This window comes from Salmo salar, chromosome 13 (assembly GCF_965601325.2).
Source record: "Salmo salar chromosome 13, fSalSal1, whole genome shotgun sequence".
Lineage (NCBI taxonomy): Eukaryota > Metazoa > Chordata > Actinopteri > Salmoniformes > Salmonidae > Salmo > Salmo salar.
In genome coordinates, this window is record NC_138303.1 from 77,608,539 (window position 1) to 77,626,424 (window position 17,886).

Consider the following 17,886-nt stretch of genomic DNA (forward strand, 5'->3'; position numbering starts at 1 on the left):
ACAGCATCGCGAGCCTTGAACCTTCGCGAATCGCACCTGTGTGAAGCTAGCGACAATAAGGATTAGCCACAATAGAGGAATTTAGAGCTTGCCTTCAAAATACAAATCGTCAATTGAATGATTGAAACAAAAAGTGGAATCATGCCTTATTTGGACTAGATAATGCTAAACAAGGTCGGAATGTTGTTATATAAATTCAACAACAGACAATCATTTGTTAATTTTACACCAAAAAGTAAAAATCTGTTGAAATCGCACTATGTAGTCAATGTATTAGACTTTAGAATTGCATTGGGGGCATACATGCACTGTACAGCCTAACCTAAGGATGTTGCACCCATGAAATGGGGTATTAGCCTACTCGGTGACACTCACAGAACACAACTGTGTGGAGTTTACACAAATATAAGCGTCTTAGCTCTTGTTGGAGGACTTTGACAGTGGGAAATCACCTTTCTAGTCAGTCTATTGTGTGTATTGAACATTCATATTGTACTGTACAGACTAAATATTAAACACCAGTGCGAAATGAGCCACATTAACTTATTATTATATTTTGTTGAATTTATATAACAACATTCCGACTATGTTTATTAACATAGTCCAAATATGGCACGATTCCACTATTTGTTTTAGTTTGAATCACTTTCAATGGCGGACTTTTATTCTGAAGGCAAACGCCACTATTGGCGCTAATTCTTATTGTGGCTGGCTTAACACGGGTGTGAATCGCGACCAACCGAAACAGTACTCTGGAAGGCGACTTGCTACTGCCTCTTTAAGGAAAAAGGGAAACATTTTAACAAACAATTATAGATAGATGGCTAAGTAGACAACTTCAATGTGGATTTACCGGAATTTTGCACGAACATTTACCGTGAATGTGGAGATAAATGGCGCTTACTTCTGTGGATAAGGGAATATATGATTGAGCACGAGAGGGTGACTGGTTAGCATAGTTCTCGCTAGCTAAACATGGTGGCCAGTGAGCGAAAAAGGATCTAAAATATTTAAGAAAAGCTTCTTGTTGGATGGTGAGACAACCTTGGTGATGGTGAGTGAGAGTAACCTTTCTACTCGTACTCCAAACCTTGGCTGGATTTGCACATTTCAAATACACTTTTCGGTTCATCTGAATATCCAGTAAGGAGTCGAGCTGTCCCGACACAGTCCTTGGACAACCCGCTTGAAAAGTTGTAATGAAGTTTGTTTCATGTTCTACAATGTATTGTACATAGACGAACAAATGACCATTGAACAACGATGATTTCAAATGCGCGTTAGGGATTTATCTCGTGGAACATCACTCTCTCTCAATTCCAATGTGAGCATGGTTGTAATATTGTTAGCCTACAGCTGAGTTAAACGGCAACAAAATAACTGGTAAGCATCAGTGCTGGTAACATTGTTTCATTTAGGAAATTGTATCACATTGCTTCGTTGTGAAGACACCCACTGTTTGGCAAACCTTTTCTACTCGTACTCTGGGAATATTCACGGCGACACGTTATGGATTATAACGTAATACAACACACACACAGGCCAGAATTTGTGAATTGATGGAAACGAGTGATGGTTTTCACATTTGGGATTTTACGATACTTCATACAACAAAACGTGGATTACCTTCGATAGAATTTAGAGGACTTGCAGAGAATATTACATGGAGACTCGTCTGACATGCCAAGGAAGGAGTTACCACTACCAGAGGGTTGGGAAGAATCCCTGGATTTTGACGGGAAAGTCTACTACATCGACCACATCAACCACGCCACCAGTTGGATTGATCCAAGAGACAGGTATGGTATGACATTCCAGTGACTCTAAAAGCAAGCAGTTGAGTCTTGCTGATAGATTGTTGTTGATAGCGCATATCACCAATCAGCATACATCAAGTGCTCATAATCTAATGGTTCACTTGGCACTTAATGAATGGACTCAACTGCAATCTTTGAGTTTACATCACATTTTCTTAGGTGTCACACAATGTAACAAAGTAGGCTATAAATCTAGCCTGGTCAGCAGCGAGTGTGCGCTATGGAGCTGCACTATCGTCTTGGTTTAATGTGCCCAGCCGGTAATAAACTAGTGTCCCCCGCGACCAATTCGTACATAAAACATCCTCCATTCAGGCTTTATAAGCATCGGTTTCCTCTAACTAGCTTTAATGGCATTTCGCGTATTGTCATAATAAAGCACAATTTTCCATCATCATGCTAGAGTGGCTAATGCTACTTCCTGATGTTGCCCCTCGCATGCAACAACCAGAAGTTGTCCGAAAATGGGGGCAAATGCTGTTTAACTACAGTATGTATACATTTCCCGTTTTTTTCGAATCGGCACGCCATTAACGGTAATCGAGGAGGAGACCGATGCCTTTGCAGCCTAAATGGAGGAACCGATCGCAGGAGGACAAGTGTATTATTACTGGTTTGGCACATTAATCCCAGATGATAGTGGAGATCCATAGCGTCTGCCCAGGCTACTATAAATCAAGCCTGGGTGTTGATGGAAAAAAACATGAAGATTTTCCTCAGGAATGTGGCTCATGGTCACCCGGGCATTCATTTGCATTCCTGTGATTAGAAATTAGCCCTCGAGGTTTGAGTTAGTTTTCCCCCTTGTAATCTTTTAGTGTAATAGGCTTACAATCCTTAGAACTTGGTCATGACAGCCAGGGTCTCATTTATACAGAAACTCACTGTCAACCATACTGTGGAACTAATTTCGTTTTACCAGTTACTTAAATCCACTCGGACTTTGACACAAAATCTCTTTTAATAGCTTAGTTCTGGAATGCTTGAGATTATGGGATACATTTTTTTTTCATTCAGCCTTGGTTCTGGATAAGGATAGGCCTTCATATTATGTGACAAGATTTTAAAATAGGCTTTGTGTCAACAGTTACACCTGTTTTCTTGGTGGCTGTCATTGTTGCAGTCAGCACACAGAACCATAATTAAAAGCCCAATAACATGACAGAAGCAAGGGCACAGACCTCTCCACCTCCTTGGTGAAATGCCTTGGTAGCAGCAAGACCAAGATGGCAGAACTTTGTAAACAAAGACCTCAACACACATTCCTAAAATGCACGGCTGAGGAGGGCTGAGCACAGAGGCTGTAAAGTAAAGACTGATTCATTTAAAATCCCTTTCACTGCTTGCCAATGTGCACAGGGTCAAAGTACAACATCACAACTTGGGAAAGAGTTGTGGTCAAAAGGAGAGGGGTTGAGCCAAGTGAGGAACATAGACTGCCACTGTAAAGGGTCCGTCTTCTGTAAATCATAGGCCTGTCTTCTAATATATAATATAGGCCATTTAGCAGACACTTTTATCCAAAGTCACAAGTCACACGTGCATACATTTTACATATGGGAATCAAACCCACAACCTTGGCATCAATGGCGCCACACTCTACCAACTGTGCCATACAGGATCATGTCTCCTATGCTGTTCAGTGATCTGTTGGAGGGCACAGTAGAACATGAAGCCAGCCCAGAGTACAAAGTCTGAGATGAGACACAGCCATTCTCAAAGTAATGAACTCAGAATGAAATGACCAGACTGGCCCAAAACTGTCATTGGACTTTTACATATTTTTCTACTGCTGTTCAGCACTAAGACATTTATTTTGCTGTGCTGAGCAACAGCTGATGAGGAGTTATTAGGAGGCCTACTGATGATGATGACAAATTCCCATTAGACTGGTCTGTCCTATTGGTGAAAAATGTGCTTTCACAAACACCTCTCACTGTGGAACCAAAGAATGTACCAGCCAAGTGTGATCAAAGTTCTATTATTCCATTATTATACGTTCTACAGCTATTACAGGCCTATAACATCTTCAAATACTACAAGATATCCCAAAGGTATTGTAGTATGGCAATCTGACCATGTAATGATAACTTTTGCTCTTTGGTCCCCTTAGCCTATCAAATCTGAGTAATGTTATCCTTTAAGCTCAAGAATGAAGCCTGTTAGGCTTAATGGAGCTGGTAACTGGAGGACTCAGCCCTACATTCATACCATGCATACATGCATGCATCTCGTTGGCCTCTGCCCTGTCAGTATCTTTCTGGGCTGCATTCACATACCTCAGCAAGACATATTGTTTATCCACCCTCATGGTGACGCACACACCCAACGCATTCTGTCAGCTGAATGGAATGTTATCTCCCAGATACCAAGCTGTTGCAAGAGGGGAGTTGAAGCAGCTAGCAGCACTACTTTATTGTTGGACCTTGAGAGCTATGAAATGTAGGTTGGAGTCTCATAAATTTGACTTGAGGAATTTATAGTGCGATGAATGAAAGTCTGACTCATCATTCAGTTATGCTCCCACATGTTTGCACTCTGCCGCACTCTTTGTCGCTTTGCATTAGAGCATTATCACCTGCTTTTGACTTTGTATGCAAACCTGCCTAGTGTTTTTTACACTGCCACTCGACTAGTAATGCTGCAGCTCACCTAGGGCCTCTTATCAACCATGCCTTATTAAAAATTGCATAGCAGCATGTCGCCTAAGAAAAATACAATATCTTACTTTTATTAAATAGGCCCAAATCAATCATATTGTAGGGCATGTCTCTCCTTTTCTGACATGACTGGTTTATTCCCGCTAAACAACAATAATAGGCTAACATTTATCTGTATTAACATTAGGCCTACGTTTTAATGTTTTTTTATTAGTCTACCATTATTATAATTCCTGTGAATCAAACACCTCCATTTCCACAAAAATAACTATTTGCTTGCAATACAGTTGATCAACCACTAGAAGTTTTGCGTATTCATGGTCTGAGATTTGCGTGGCGATGCGCGCACTTTCCCGTCAAGTTCAAAATGGATAAATACCAACCTTTGTGGGAAAACCTTGCCTGCACCAGTTGTCTTTTTTTTGTGCGCACGCACCTTTTGATAAAAGAGGCCCCAGGAAATGCCAGACCCCCTGTCTTTGTTTGAAACACTTAGCTAAAGGTTAAACCTGTCAAATCAACAACTACGGACTCTGAAATCCGCTCTCGCTATAAAGGCCTACTTGGTCTGCATGGAGTATTAATAATGAGAATTTATAACTTTTTTTATAGTGATTTTCATTACAATCCAAAGCACTTTAAGCAAAAAAAATGAAAAATACATGCACTTTTGAAGAAAAATAAAAAATGGCAATGAATGGATGATAATGTCAGGCAGGGTAGTTCATGGCTTCAGCGGTTTCAGAATTTGTTCTTAACTGACTTGCCTAGTTAAATAATGAAGAGAAAAACAAAGCAGTCAGCACAGGAGGACAAGTAAAGTAGAGGCAGTTCTGAGATGAAACTGAGGGAGGCACATCCAGGGGGTTTCAGACTGGTCCAGAGCCTTTCATCAGAGCACTTGCCATCTCTGAAGCAGCACTTCTCAGTATTAGTCTCTAAAGTCAGATTCTTATGGGTAGAATCCTCCATTACCGATGTGTAGCACCCACCTGGGTGGAGCCACGACAGCCGCGAAGGCACCAGAAAAGCACACTGCAAGTCAGTCGAATAGTCCACGTTGAAGCTAACCACTGGAGAAAACGTTTCAATTTCAACGGGCCTGCCAACTCCAAACACCATCCCTTTACTTTGAGTCAAAACATAGCTGGTTTGTTTGATAGCAAGTTAGCTAGCTAAGCTTCTTGATGACAGTGACGCATTAGTTAGGGGAAACCAACTTATGCTTGTATTTGTAAGCAACTCACACATACTGCCCATACAGTAGGCCTAGTAGTTTATGGGTTTACATAGATTCAACAGAATCTTGAAAAAACCCTATCCTCCAGGGGAGTGCTTTCCTAAGGGTGGGTCGCGCCTGGTATTTCCTGTATCACACAGCTTATGGAAAAGGCTGGAAAGAAACAGGATTTGTTTTATCATGTGGTTCACAAAAGACAATTATAGAAGCCTTAAGGGGGTCACTCACTCACTACCCAATTGAGTTATTGAAGACTCATCACTGTCTGAAGAGATTAGGAGATGTCTAGCCTGGTTTCCACTCCAGACAGACTGGAAGAGGTCTTGCATGCCAATGCACAGCCAGTGAGTGGCTCACGCTAAGCTCTGGGCCTATTTAAAGTCCTCTGATTGGTCTATTGAGACAGCAAGTCCCCGCTTTTCGGAGGGTAATGATGAGTTCGGCCATCAGCTCCGAGTGATTAGGGGACTGGATTTGCAAGGGTGAGAGGACAGCGACAGTGGAATGAATCAAATAATGGGATGATGCGCACACAGTCACTCAAAGGACCTGGCACCAGCAGCCAGCTTTTTGGGAATTTTAGTTTTTTTTTCTCCGCGAAGCCTTTTCCTCTGAGATACATTTAGAACAGGCCTTTTTCATTATTCATAAAGTTAAAAAGGAACCCGTTGGGTTTCACCCTGAGCAAACATCTCTGTGAGGATGGTAATATCTGCCGTCTGCAGAAAAGAGTTTGAGCAAAGGAATAGATCAAGACACGTTTTCCCACATGTAGCCTACGCCACTGATAACTGGCATAAGCTTATGTAGTCTATCCTTCAGCCTAGGTTAATGTCATAGCTATGAGGGAAATTAGTATTAGGTTAATTGTGAACCCAAGTGTGCCAAGTTAGATCAGCATGAAAAATACAACAACCGAATATATCCAACCCACCTAATGTACGAACTGAAAGGCTGATTCTTGGACGTTACTCAGCAAATAGCTCCCTTCCCCTTTTCCATTGGCACTTTGCACATTGGTCGTGCTGGTAGAGTCTTCCTGAGGGGCCTTTTGTGTATGGTGGCCACTGAGGTCTCTTGGGTATCCTATGATCCTGAGCCTGGCTTGGTGTTGGAAGGCCTGGAGGGGTTGCCTCAGAAACCTCTAGGCAATTTGTGAAATGCCAGGTCCCAGCTTCCGGCTATTGTGCTTTGCAAACCCCACTCGAGGCGAATAGAGACCTATTCTAATTAGACCCCTTTTATTAGAGACACACACACATCGTGCAGTTCTGGTAGCCCTCAGTGACAACCAAATTATCTATCTTTGCATGGACCCTGGATGGCCCACAATCTTGTCATGGTCATCCTGATTTATTATTGCTGTGACACCTCTAATTCTTACCATCAGTTGACTGTTGTTTCTTGTGTGTGATTTTCAGGCAGACTAAACCTCTGACATTTGCTGACTGCATTGGCGATGAGCTGCCAGTGGGTTGGGAGGAGGCCTACGACCCCAATGTCGGGGCCTACTATGTGGACCATAACACAAGTGAGTCCAATTCTCCATAACACTAACTTCTGGCACCCATATTCATCACACATTTGTGAAGAAACACATGGCCAGTCAAATCAAGATGCAAAATTATTTCAACATTTCTTTCATTCTTTCTTGTTTCTTATGTTCCGTCTCCCTTTCCTCTCCCATTGATCTCTCTCTTTCCCCTCTCCTACCATCAGAGAGCACTCAGCTGGAGGACCCGCGGGCCCAGTGGCAGCGGGAGCAGGAGGTCATGCTGCGGGAGTACCTGGACGTGGCCAAGGACTCGCTGAGCGCCCAGAAAGAGATCTACCAGGTGAAGGAGCAGCGGCTTCGCCTGGCCCAGCAGGAGTACCGCCAGCTTAACGACGCCTGGAGGGACAAGTCCACCTCTCAGACCAGCTGTAAGGACAAGCCGGGGGGGCAGGTTTATGGGGTGGCAGAAGGAACAGGTGTGCAGGTAGCAACGGTGATGAGGGGCAGAGAAGCCAGGAATCTTGAAGGGCTGTACGTAAACAGGGGGCAAGGAACCAAAGAGATTAGGCGGCAGAAGAGAACTACAGTGATTGGTAGTCTTTTATTACTCTTCTGCGTGATGCAACACTTTTGACACTGGGGAGGTGCACATCAATTTGATCACAGGATTACAGCACATCATAGTTCACTCAAGTTTTCAGTAATTTACATTTTTGTGGAATTAAAGCTACTCCCTACTAATTTAATTTGACTCCATTCCTAAGAGGAATCCTCTGCCATTGCTCAGACTTGAAGTGGTGATTTACAGTAGTTTGATAACACACAGGGGATTGATGAGAAGGGCCTTGAAGTTGAATAGCGCGATGTAGAGGATTAGATAACACCCTGGCTCTTATCTTCCACAGTGAATTCCAGATCGTCCTCCAGCAGTAAATATGACCCAGAAATCCTCAAAGCCGAGATAGTCACTTCCAAAAGTAGGGTAAGAAACCGTTCTTTTTTTAAATAAAAAATTGTATTTTTTTTACACCATCTCCGTACTCCAACGATGGCCTGCTTTACTTGTGTTCAGTAATCATTAGGATGGATGTGTATACCCATATGTGTCCTTAAGTCTCCTGTTTTGGCTTAATTCTCATCCCTAAGGACTGTTGCTAAGTGACTGAGTGTACAACTCTTTCTCATTGTAAAGGAGGAATGTGTGTAAGTGACATCTTTGTCTGAGACCTCCACCCAGGGCTGGGTCCCAAATTGCACCTCATTCCCTATATATTGTACTACTTTTGACCAGGGCCCATATGGCTCTGGTCAAAAGTAGTTAACTACATAGGGTGCCATTTGGGACGAATCCCAGAGCTGCCGGTTGGCGTTGTGCAACATTATACAATGGGTGGGCTAATGCTGATTGGTTAAAAGCGCATTCCAGCCAGTGTCTATTCCACAAGTTACCACAGCTAAATCTATGATGTTAAAATGCCTTTTTACTCTCTTCCATTTGACTGCGCAATTCACTGTCTCATCAGCCCAGGCAGGGAAGTTAACATGATCTCCACCATTAAAAAGCATATAGATGTTATCTCACATTTCTTTTAGGCTAACATTTAGTTTTCAGCAGCGGTGATTTGTATAAACCTTACTGTCCGTCTCTCCGACATTTGCAACATTGTTTCAATATTCAAATTTGATCTCCAGCTGTCCCATAGTAATGAACGTGTAGGGGTCGGGAAGAGAGTTGCAGGCAGCGTTTCTCAGCCAGTCGAAATCATGAATCAGCTGGCATCATTTTTATGTATCCAAATAAATGTCACTAGAAAACAGCTTAAACAAATGCAGCTACTGTTGTTCTTTTTGCACCGTTTGACATGGCTAAGTTAGCTGTAGTTGGCTAGCTAGCAAACAAGGGATAAGAATGTTGCCAGCCAGTATGGCAATGGAACATTTAGAATGAACGACTGGGTCTCGTCCATAGATACAGAACAAAAAGACTGAATGACTGGGTTGCGTCTCTGGCCACCGAACCAATAGAAGCAACGACCAGCCGGCTTGGCTAGCAACCGTAGTTTTGTTTCAGGACTATATCTTGTGGATGGATGAAATAGTATGAATAGGGCCTCCCGGGTGGTGCAGTGGTCTAAGGCACTGCATCGCACTGCTAGCTGTGCCACCAGAGATTCTGCGTTCGAGTCCAAGCTCTGTCGCAGCCGGCCGGGACTGGGAGGCCCACGGCGCACAATTGGCCCAGCGGCGTCCGGGTTAGGGAGGGTTTGGCCGGCAGGGATATCAATACACAAGTATATATTTTTAAACCTGCATATTTAGTTTATATTGCCTGCTAACATGAATTTCTTTTAACTAGGGAAAATGTGTCACTTCTCTTGCAACAGAGTCAGGGTATATGCAGCAGTTTGGGCCGCCTGACTCGTTGCGAACTGGAAGACTATTTCTTCCTTACAAAGACAGCCGACTTCGCCAAACGGGGGATGATTTAACAAAAGCGCATTTGCGAAAAAAGCACAATCGTTGCACAACTGTACCTAACCATAAACATCAATGCCTTTCTTAAAATCAATACACAGAAGTATATATTTTTAAACCTGCATATTTAGCTAAAAGAAATCCAGGTTAGCAGGCAATATTAACCAGGAGAAATTGTCACTTCGCTTGCGTTCATTGCATGCAGAGTCAGGGTATATGCAACAGTTTGGGCTGCCTGGCTCGTTGCGAACTAATTTGCTAGAATTTTACGTAATTTTGACATAATATTGAAGGTTGTGCAATGTAACAGGAATATTTAAACTTAGGGATGCCACCCGTTAGATAAAATACGGAAAGGTTCCGTATTTCACTGAAAGGAAAAACGTTTAGTTTTTCTGTGTGTTTATTATATTATAATAAAGTCTATGATTTGATAGAGCAGTCTGACTGAGCGGTGGTAGGCAGCAGCACGCTCGTAAGCATTCATTCAAACAGCACTTTCGTGCGTTTTGCCAGCAGCTCTTCGCTGTGCTTCAAGCATTGCGCTGTTTATGACTTCAAGCCTATCAACTCCCGAAATTAGGCTGGTGTAACCGATGTGAAATGGCTAGCTAGTTAGCGGGGTGCGCGCTAATAGCGTTTCAAACGTCACTCGCTCTGAGACTTGGAGTAGTTGTTCCCCTTGCTCTGCATGGATAACGCTGCTTCGAGGGTGGCTGTTGTCGATGTGTTCCTGGTTCAAGCCCAGGTTGGCGCGAGGAGAGGGACGGAAGCTATACTGTTTGTTACACTGGCAATACTAAAGTGCCTATAAGAACATCCAATAGTCAAAGGTATATGAAATACAAATCGTATAGAGAGAAATAGTCCTATAATTCCTATAATAACTACAACCTAAAACATCTTACCTGGGAATATTGAAGACTCATGTTAAAAGGAACCACCAGCTTTAATATGTTCTCATGTTCTGAGCAAGGAACTTAAACGTTAGCTTTCTTACATGGCACATATTGCACTTTTACTTTCTTCTCCAACACTTTGTTTTTGCATTATTTAAACCAAATTGAACATGTTTCATTATTTATTTGAGGCTAAATTGATTTTATTGATGTATTATATTAAGTTAAAATAAGTGTTCATTCAGTATTGTTGTAATTGTCATTATTACAAATACATTTAAAAAAAATTGGCCGATTAATCAGCATCGGCTTTTTTGGGTCCTCCAATAATCGGTATCGGCGTTGAAAAAGAATAATCGGTCGACCTTTAATATGCAGTGTGTTTCTCTCAGTTGAATAAGCCGAACATGATCATATTGCCAGTAATCAATAGTATTTCGATTTGGGCACTATTTTTTTCTCAGTGAAATAACTCTATTCTTGTCACTCAAGGCCATCAGACTGCTAAACAGCAATCACTATCTCAGAGAGGATGCTGCCTACATTGAGACCCAATCACTGGCCACTTTAATAAATGGATCACGAGCCACTTTATTCAATGCACTCTAAATAATGTCACTTTAATAATGTTACATATCTTATATTACTCATATCACATATATATACTGTATTTTATACCATCTATTGCACCTTGCCTATGCCGCTCGGCCATCGCTCATCCATATACTTATATGTACATATTCTCATTCACCCCTTTAGATTTGTGTGTATTAGGTAGTTGTTGGAGAATTGTTAGATTACTTGTTAGATATTATTGCGCTGTCGGAACTAGAAGCACAAGCATTTCGCTACACTCGCATTAACTTCTGCTAATGTGTATGTGAGAAATAAGATTTGATTTCTTTGTCTCAGGTGAATAAGCTGAAGAGGGACCTCGCCTGCATGAAACAAGAATTGCAGCATAAAGAGCAGGGCTTTGAAACGCTGAAAGAGTAAGTGCAACCCGACATCATTACACTATCACAATTACACTTAGTAGTAGTAGGCTTCTGCTTTTTTCGCTACAGCCGTAAAAAGATTCCCATTATCAACACACTCGAGGCCCTCATCTCACTATGGTCGAAAAGGCAGCTCCCTGACAGTGAATTTGATGATGACCCTCAAAATGGTCAAATATCACAATATTTGTCTGTGAAACACATTTCTCTTTCAATGCCTGGAGTGCCGCCTCTTGCATCTGTGTTGTGGAAAAAGACAGATGGGCCCTGCCTCAGTTCAGTTTCGTTTTTTTAAACGAAAGACAAGCTACATAGTAGTTCGACTGGATTCCAACCGTTCTTCCGTGACCTTCATTTTGCTATCAAACATTTACCAACAATCATGGAACCGTACTAATATACGAACACGGCAACATCCTGTCTGTCCTGAACTCTCCTTTCTCAGAGAAAATACTTCAGGATCTTTATAACAAAAGACCGAAATAGGAGAGTATCTATTCTAACAGCATATTTCTACTGAAGTGGAAAAGGCTTGGATAGGCCTCACTGGTTCTAGTTCTCCTTGGTCTGCAGTGAAGGAGTGCTGCCCCCTCCCTCCTTTGCTCTCTGAACAATGTGGAATGACCTGTTATTCCACTGCATGCATGCCTTGCTGTTGACTGACTTTACATATTTGATACTGCTGCCACGGACGGTCTCTCCATGTGTAGCTGACTGTCTGGGCTTCAGGCTCTTTACTCTCTCTACACCTGTGGCCCTTAAAATCCAGTTTGGTTCCCGTCCTGGATCCTTAGTTTTTTGTTATTGTTCACTCTAATCCAGATTAGATCAGGATGGTTTAAAAATGTCACTGTAGTATTTTCATAGTGAAAATGAAACATGTTTTTTTAAACAACATAACTTTTTATCAAACACCAAACTAAAGATGTTAAATATGAGAGCAGAAATGTAGAAGTCTGATAGTGCTATCTATGTAGTATTTAGGCCTACTCACTGATTCACAGTTTCATAACCTATATCACTGTCTGATCAGTTTCCAACTTGTCTTTTTCTTCCTCACTTTCTCTCCCTCTCCCACCTTAACCCTGTCCCACCTTATCCCTCTTCCTCCCCTCCCGTCACCTCCCTCTAGGATCGATCACAAGGTGTCCAGTGCGCCGTACGGCTTCAAGCTCCATGAGGCGCAGGCCATTCTGAACGAAGTCAAGTCTATCAAGGACGCCATCAGCTCCGGGGAGAAGGAGAAACAGGAGCTCATGCAGGTAAGCGGGGAGGGGGATCAGGTGTTGCTATGAGGAGAAGGGTAGATGACAGCCTGTCAGCTTCATATGAGACGATGGGGGGGATCAGAGGATGCGGGAGTGTGGGGGGTAACGGGTGGCTGTTTTGAGCTAGACTTACTGTCATGGGAAGGAAGGAAGGAAGGAAGGAAAGGAAAGGAAAGGAAAGGAGTAGGGAGGGAGATGGGGTGGGCTGATGGTCAGGCAGTGAAAGAGAGAGGAGAGAGCGAAGAAGAAAGGGAGTAGACAGGAACTGCAGAGTCTCGTCTTGGTCTCGTGTACCTCTTCATCTCACACGGCACAGCATTTTCTCTCTGCTGGTGCGTCTCCCACCCTCCCTTGTTACCTGTGTCCCCTGCAACCTCTCCATCTCCCCTCTCCTGTCCCAGCGCCCCTGGGCTGAGTAGCAGACAGACAAGACTGCATGGTACTGCAGACTCTGTCATGACTTTGCTGCTCAATCAATGATTCACCAGCATGCTAAGTCTTTTAGAAGCTGAGCTGGAGGAGGGGTTGGTAGTCGACCTACCTTCTTCATGCTTCCTCCTCTGCTCTGACCTGAGGGAGTGGGACACACGTGCGCTCATGCCCCCACACACACACACACACACACACACACACACCACACGCGCGCTCACTCGCACACACACACGCCCAGCACACACACACACACACACACGCACGTACGCACATCAAATGTGCCCCAGTTTTAATCTGGGTGGCAGTAGAAAACAACAAAGACTGTGTTTCTTAGTAGGGGCTGGGTTGTGTTTAATAATGCAGAGCCACTCTCTCTCTCATGTGCTCTCTCTCTCTCCACCGGGCTGTCTCCCCTCCCCAGCCTTCTGCAGCTGACAGTTCAGTTGTATGTACAGTTGAAGTCGGAAGTTTACATACACCTTAGCCAAATACATTTAAACTCAGTTTTTCACAATTCCTGACATTTAATCCTAATAAAATTCCCTGTCTTAGGTCAGTTAGGATCACCACTTTATTTTAAGAATGTGAAATGTCAGAATAATAGTAGAGAGTGATTTATTTCAGCTTTTATTTCTTTCATCACATTCCCAGTGGGTCAGAAGTTTACATACACTCAATTACTATTTGGTTGCATTGCCTTTAAATTGTTTAACTTGGGTCAAACGTTTTGGGTAGCCTTCCACAAGCTTCCCAGAATAACTTGGGTGAATTTTGGCCCATTCCTCCTGACAGAGCTGGTGTAACTGAGTCAGGTTTGTAGGCCTCTTTGCTCGCGCACACCTTTTCAGTTCTACCTACAAATGTTGTGTATGATTGAGGTCAGGGTTTTGTGATGGCCACTCCAATACCTTGACTTTGTTGTCCTTAAGCCATTTTGCCACAACTTTGGAAGTATGCTTGGGGTCATTGTCCATTTGGAAGACCCATTTGCGACAAAGCGTTAACTTCCTGACTGATGTCTTGAAATGTTGCTTCAATATATCCACATAATTTTACAGCCTCATGATGCCATCTATTTTGTGAATTGCACCAGTCCCTTCTGCAGCAAAGCACCCCCACAACATGATGCTGCCACCCCAGTGCTTCACGGTTGGGATGGTGTTCTTCGGCTTGCAAGCCTCCCCCTTTTTCCTCCAAACATAACGATGGTCATTATGGCCAAACAGTTCTATTTTTTTCATCGGACCAGAAGACATTTCTCCAGAAAGTACGATTTTTGTCCCCATGTGAAGTTGCAAAATGTGGTCTGGCTTTTTTTATGGCGGCTTTGAGGCAGTGGCTTCTTCCTTGCTGAGCGGCCTTTCAGGTTATGTCGATATAGGACTCATTTTACTGTGGATATAGATACTTTTGTACCTGTTTCCTCCAGTATCTTCATAAGGTCCTTTGCTGCTGTTCTGGGATTGATTTGCACTTTTCGCAACAAAGTACGTTCATCTCTAGGAGACAGAACGTGTCTCCTTCCTGAGCGGTATGACGGCTGTGTGGTCCCATGGTGTTTACTTGCATACTATTGTTTTGTACAGATGAACGTGGTACATACAGGCATTTTGAAATTGCTCCCAAGGATGAACCAGACTTATGGAGGTCTACAATTTATTTTCTGAGGTCTTTGCTGATTTCTTTTGATTTTCCAATGCTGTCAAGCAAAGAGGCACTGAGTTTGAAGGTAGGCCTTGAAATACATCCACACGTACACCTCTAATTGACTCAAATGGTGTCAATTAGCCTATCAGAAGCTTCCAAAGCCATGACATCATTTTCTGGAATTTTCCACGCTGACCCACTGGAATTGTGATACAGTGAAATATTCTGTCTGTAAACAATTGTTGGAAAAATTACTTGTGTCATGCACAAAGTAGATGTCCTAACTGACTTGCCAAAACTATAGTTTGTTAACAAGAAATATGTGCAGTGGTTGAAAAACGAGTCTTAATGACTCCAACCTAAGTGTATGTAAACTTCTGACGTCAACTGTATGTGTGTGTGATTTGTATTGTCTGTCTGACTGCAGTGTATGAAGCCTGTCCTACTCAGTCAGCATTGTGTCAGTTGCCAGTCTTGTCTTTGCTGGTTTTACTTGAATTGTGTACTTTAATATTAAAGATGAGGTTCATTCCACTCTGTGCTTCAGTGCTGAGCTATTTATGATATTTATCAACAACCTTGAAGATCAGGACTGATTTTATCACTGACTGCACTGATTTTATCATTGATTTAAGTAGGTTACCATGTTTGGCCACTTGCAAAAACACATCTTTATGCAATGTACAGGACTCTATCTCTATGAACACGACTATGGTCTGTATTATAGATTTAAACCATAGGACAGGAGCTTTTGTGAATGCAAGACACACAGCAAAATATGTAATTATTACTAGCCGTGACTTCTCTCTGATGTGTCAAGCCTGTATACAGTATGTCTGTCTCCTCCCTGTAGAAACTAGCAGTGCTTAAGGACGGCTTCCAGCTGGACTCGGTGGGTTCTCAGTCTGACCTGTGGGGCAGCAGCCCCTCCCTGGCCAACTCTGAGCTGTCCATCCCTCGACTCTACTCCGAAACCAGCTCCCAGACAGACATACCTGCTGAGGTGAGAGGAATGGACAAATTGGGAGGCACTACCTGGACTTGTCCAATAAGAAACGCTTGTTTTCGTTTTCTGTTTAAAAATGTTTTGCTTTGGTGTGCCCTAATGAACAGGACCCAGGTGTAACCTTTGGAAGTGTGCCATGGAATGATCCACAGATACTGGTTGCATCACTAATTGATCAGAATGTAGGTTTGTCACACCACACCTTCAGTTCTGTTATTCTTTTGTTTGATCCAGTTTGGGACCAACACCAACAAGTTGGCAGAGAAGGTTCGACTAAGCCTGAAGTATGAAGAAGCAAAAAGAAGGTAACTTGTGTAACCCAAATAAGGGGTTTTCAAAATGTTCTTTCCCAGGCCAACCGACGACCTAGGGAACCCCATCGTATGTTAGCACATTTAAAAAAATATAACATTTTGTCTTCTCATCAGGTGAATGATATTGGCAAGTAGAAGTAACATTTTGAATAGATTTGGTAGACAGTTGTTTTGACCTCCCCACAGTTCATTGGAAGACTCTAACAATAGTCTATTAGCTAAAAAGGTACACTACATGACCAAAAGTATGAGGACACCTGCTCGTCGAACAACTCATTCCAAAATCATGGGGCATTAATATGAAGTTGGTCCCCCCCTTTGCTTCTTTTACAGCCTCCACTCTTCTGGGAAGGCTTTTGACTAGATGTTGGAACATTGCTGTGGGGGCTTGCTTCCTTTCAGCCAGAAGAGCATTAGTGAGGTTGGGCACTGATGAGGCCTGGCTCGCAGTCGATGTTCCAATTCATTGAGTTTGAGCGGAATAGGATCACCTGTTGCGCATTGGGAGCCAGCTCCTCTTAGCTGGTTGATGCATGGAATGAAATGTGTTCCTATAAGCCCGAGTTGCGCAACATTTCCATAGGCTATGCAATTGCGTGAGAAAATACTTTTGATGGCCTCTGTTAAAAAGAGGAAGATTCTATAGGCTAGGTCTACTTTATTTATTTATTTATTTATTTATTTATTTAGTAACTTCCCTAATATTGCTTTGCTTTACAACCGGAGTAGCCTACCAGGCTGGCATGAAAATGAACTGCGGGAAAGCCTCCTCCTTCAAGTGCATACGGATGACGTCTTCTATTTCCCACCGCCCCTGTTGCGACAGGTGCATGATAATGGCCCATTTCTAAATTATAACTAATTTCACACACATTATTTAGTACATGTAAAGACAAGATTAAATTGAGAATAGTCTGATGGGTGAGAATATTATCACGTGTGAATGATGCCCAGTGTGTGCAGGCAAGGAACAGCGCATAAAACATTTTTTGTGCAACTTTTTCCCAAGCATAGTCTCATGTAGCCTAGCCCATAGGCCTATATGCTTTGTTAAGGTTTGTATCACCACTAAAATGGCCAAATAACTCTTGTAGCCTGTAGGCCTAGCATGTCTGGAACAGGGTTGGAGAGCTCATGGCCTACAGAGCCGAGTGAAACGTGTTCTTATAAGTCCAGTAATTTCGCAATCACGTGTGATAAAAGTTTTGATCTCAAATGTATTTGTTTAACACTTTTTTTGGTTACATGATTTCATATGTGCTTATTCATAGCTCAACACAGAATAGTCGCATGTGTGCACGCCCTCAAATCGTTTGGAGAAAATATCCTTTCAATTTGATTCAGCTTTGTTCAATTATATTCTTCATAATATAAAATAATGCCATGGAATTCTAAGCATATCTTGTCTGCTAAATGAACTAGTGTAACCCACAGCCATTTGGCATAGCCAGATCAGGACCTAACCTAAGGACAACTCATAGTATGCTATTCTGTTCTTCTGAAATAGACTACATTTTCTTGATTTCATGCTTCTTTAGACCCGTCTAAAGATCAGTGTGGAAGTCAGGAGATGCTAAATGTGTTTGTTAATTAACGGTCAATTACCGTGAGAAGGAGAGTTATTGGCTTGACAAT

At 42.6% G+C, this 17,886-nt stretch overlaps 1 protein-coding gene across 1 annotated transcript in view; it reads left to right on the forward strand.

Moving 5' to 3' along the window:
- The first annotated feature begins 710 nt into the window (after nucleotides 1-710).
- wwc1 (WW and C2 domain containing 1) overlaps nucleotides 711-17,886 on the forward strand; it is a 50,423-nt gene continuing 33,247 nt past the window's right edge. Inside the window, exons 1-8 of the mRNA XM_014137976.3 lie at nucleotides 711-1,799; nucleotides 7,139-7,248; nucleotides 7,437-7,640; nucleotides 8,118-8,194; nucleotides 11,499-11,578; nucleotides 12,717-12,846; nucleotides 15,785-15,934; nucleotides 16,172-16,242. Coding sequence (XP_013993451.1) covers nucleotides 1,681-1,799; nucleotides 7,139-7,248; nucleotides 7,437-7,640; nucleotides 8,118-8,194; nucleotides 11,499-11,578; nucleotides 12,717-12,846; nucleotides 15,785-15,934; nucleotides 16,172-16,242 — 941 coding nt within the window. The 5' untranslated portion in view covers nucleotides 711-1,680. The remainder of the gene's footprint in view (nucleotides 1,800-7,138; nucleotides 7,249-7,436; nucleotides 7,641-8,117; nucleotides 8,195-11,498; nucleotides 11,579-12,716; nucleotides 12,847-15,784; nucleotides 15,935-16,171; nucleotides 16,243-17,886) is intronic.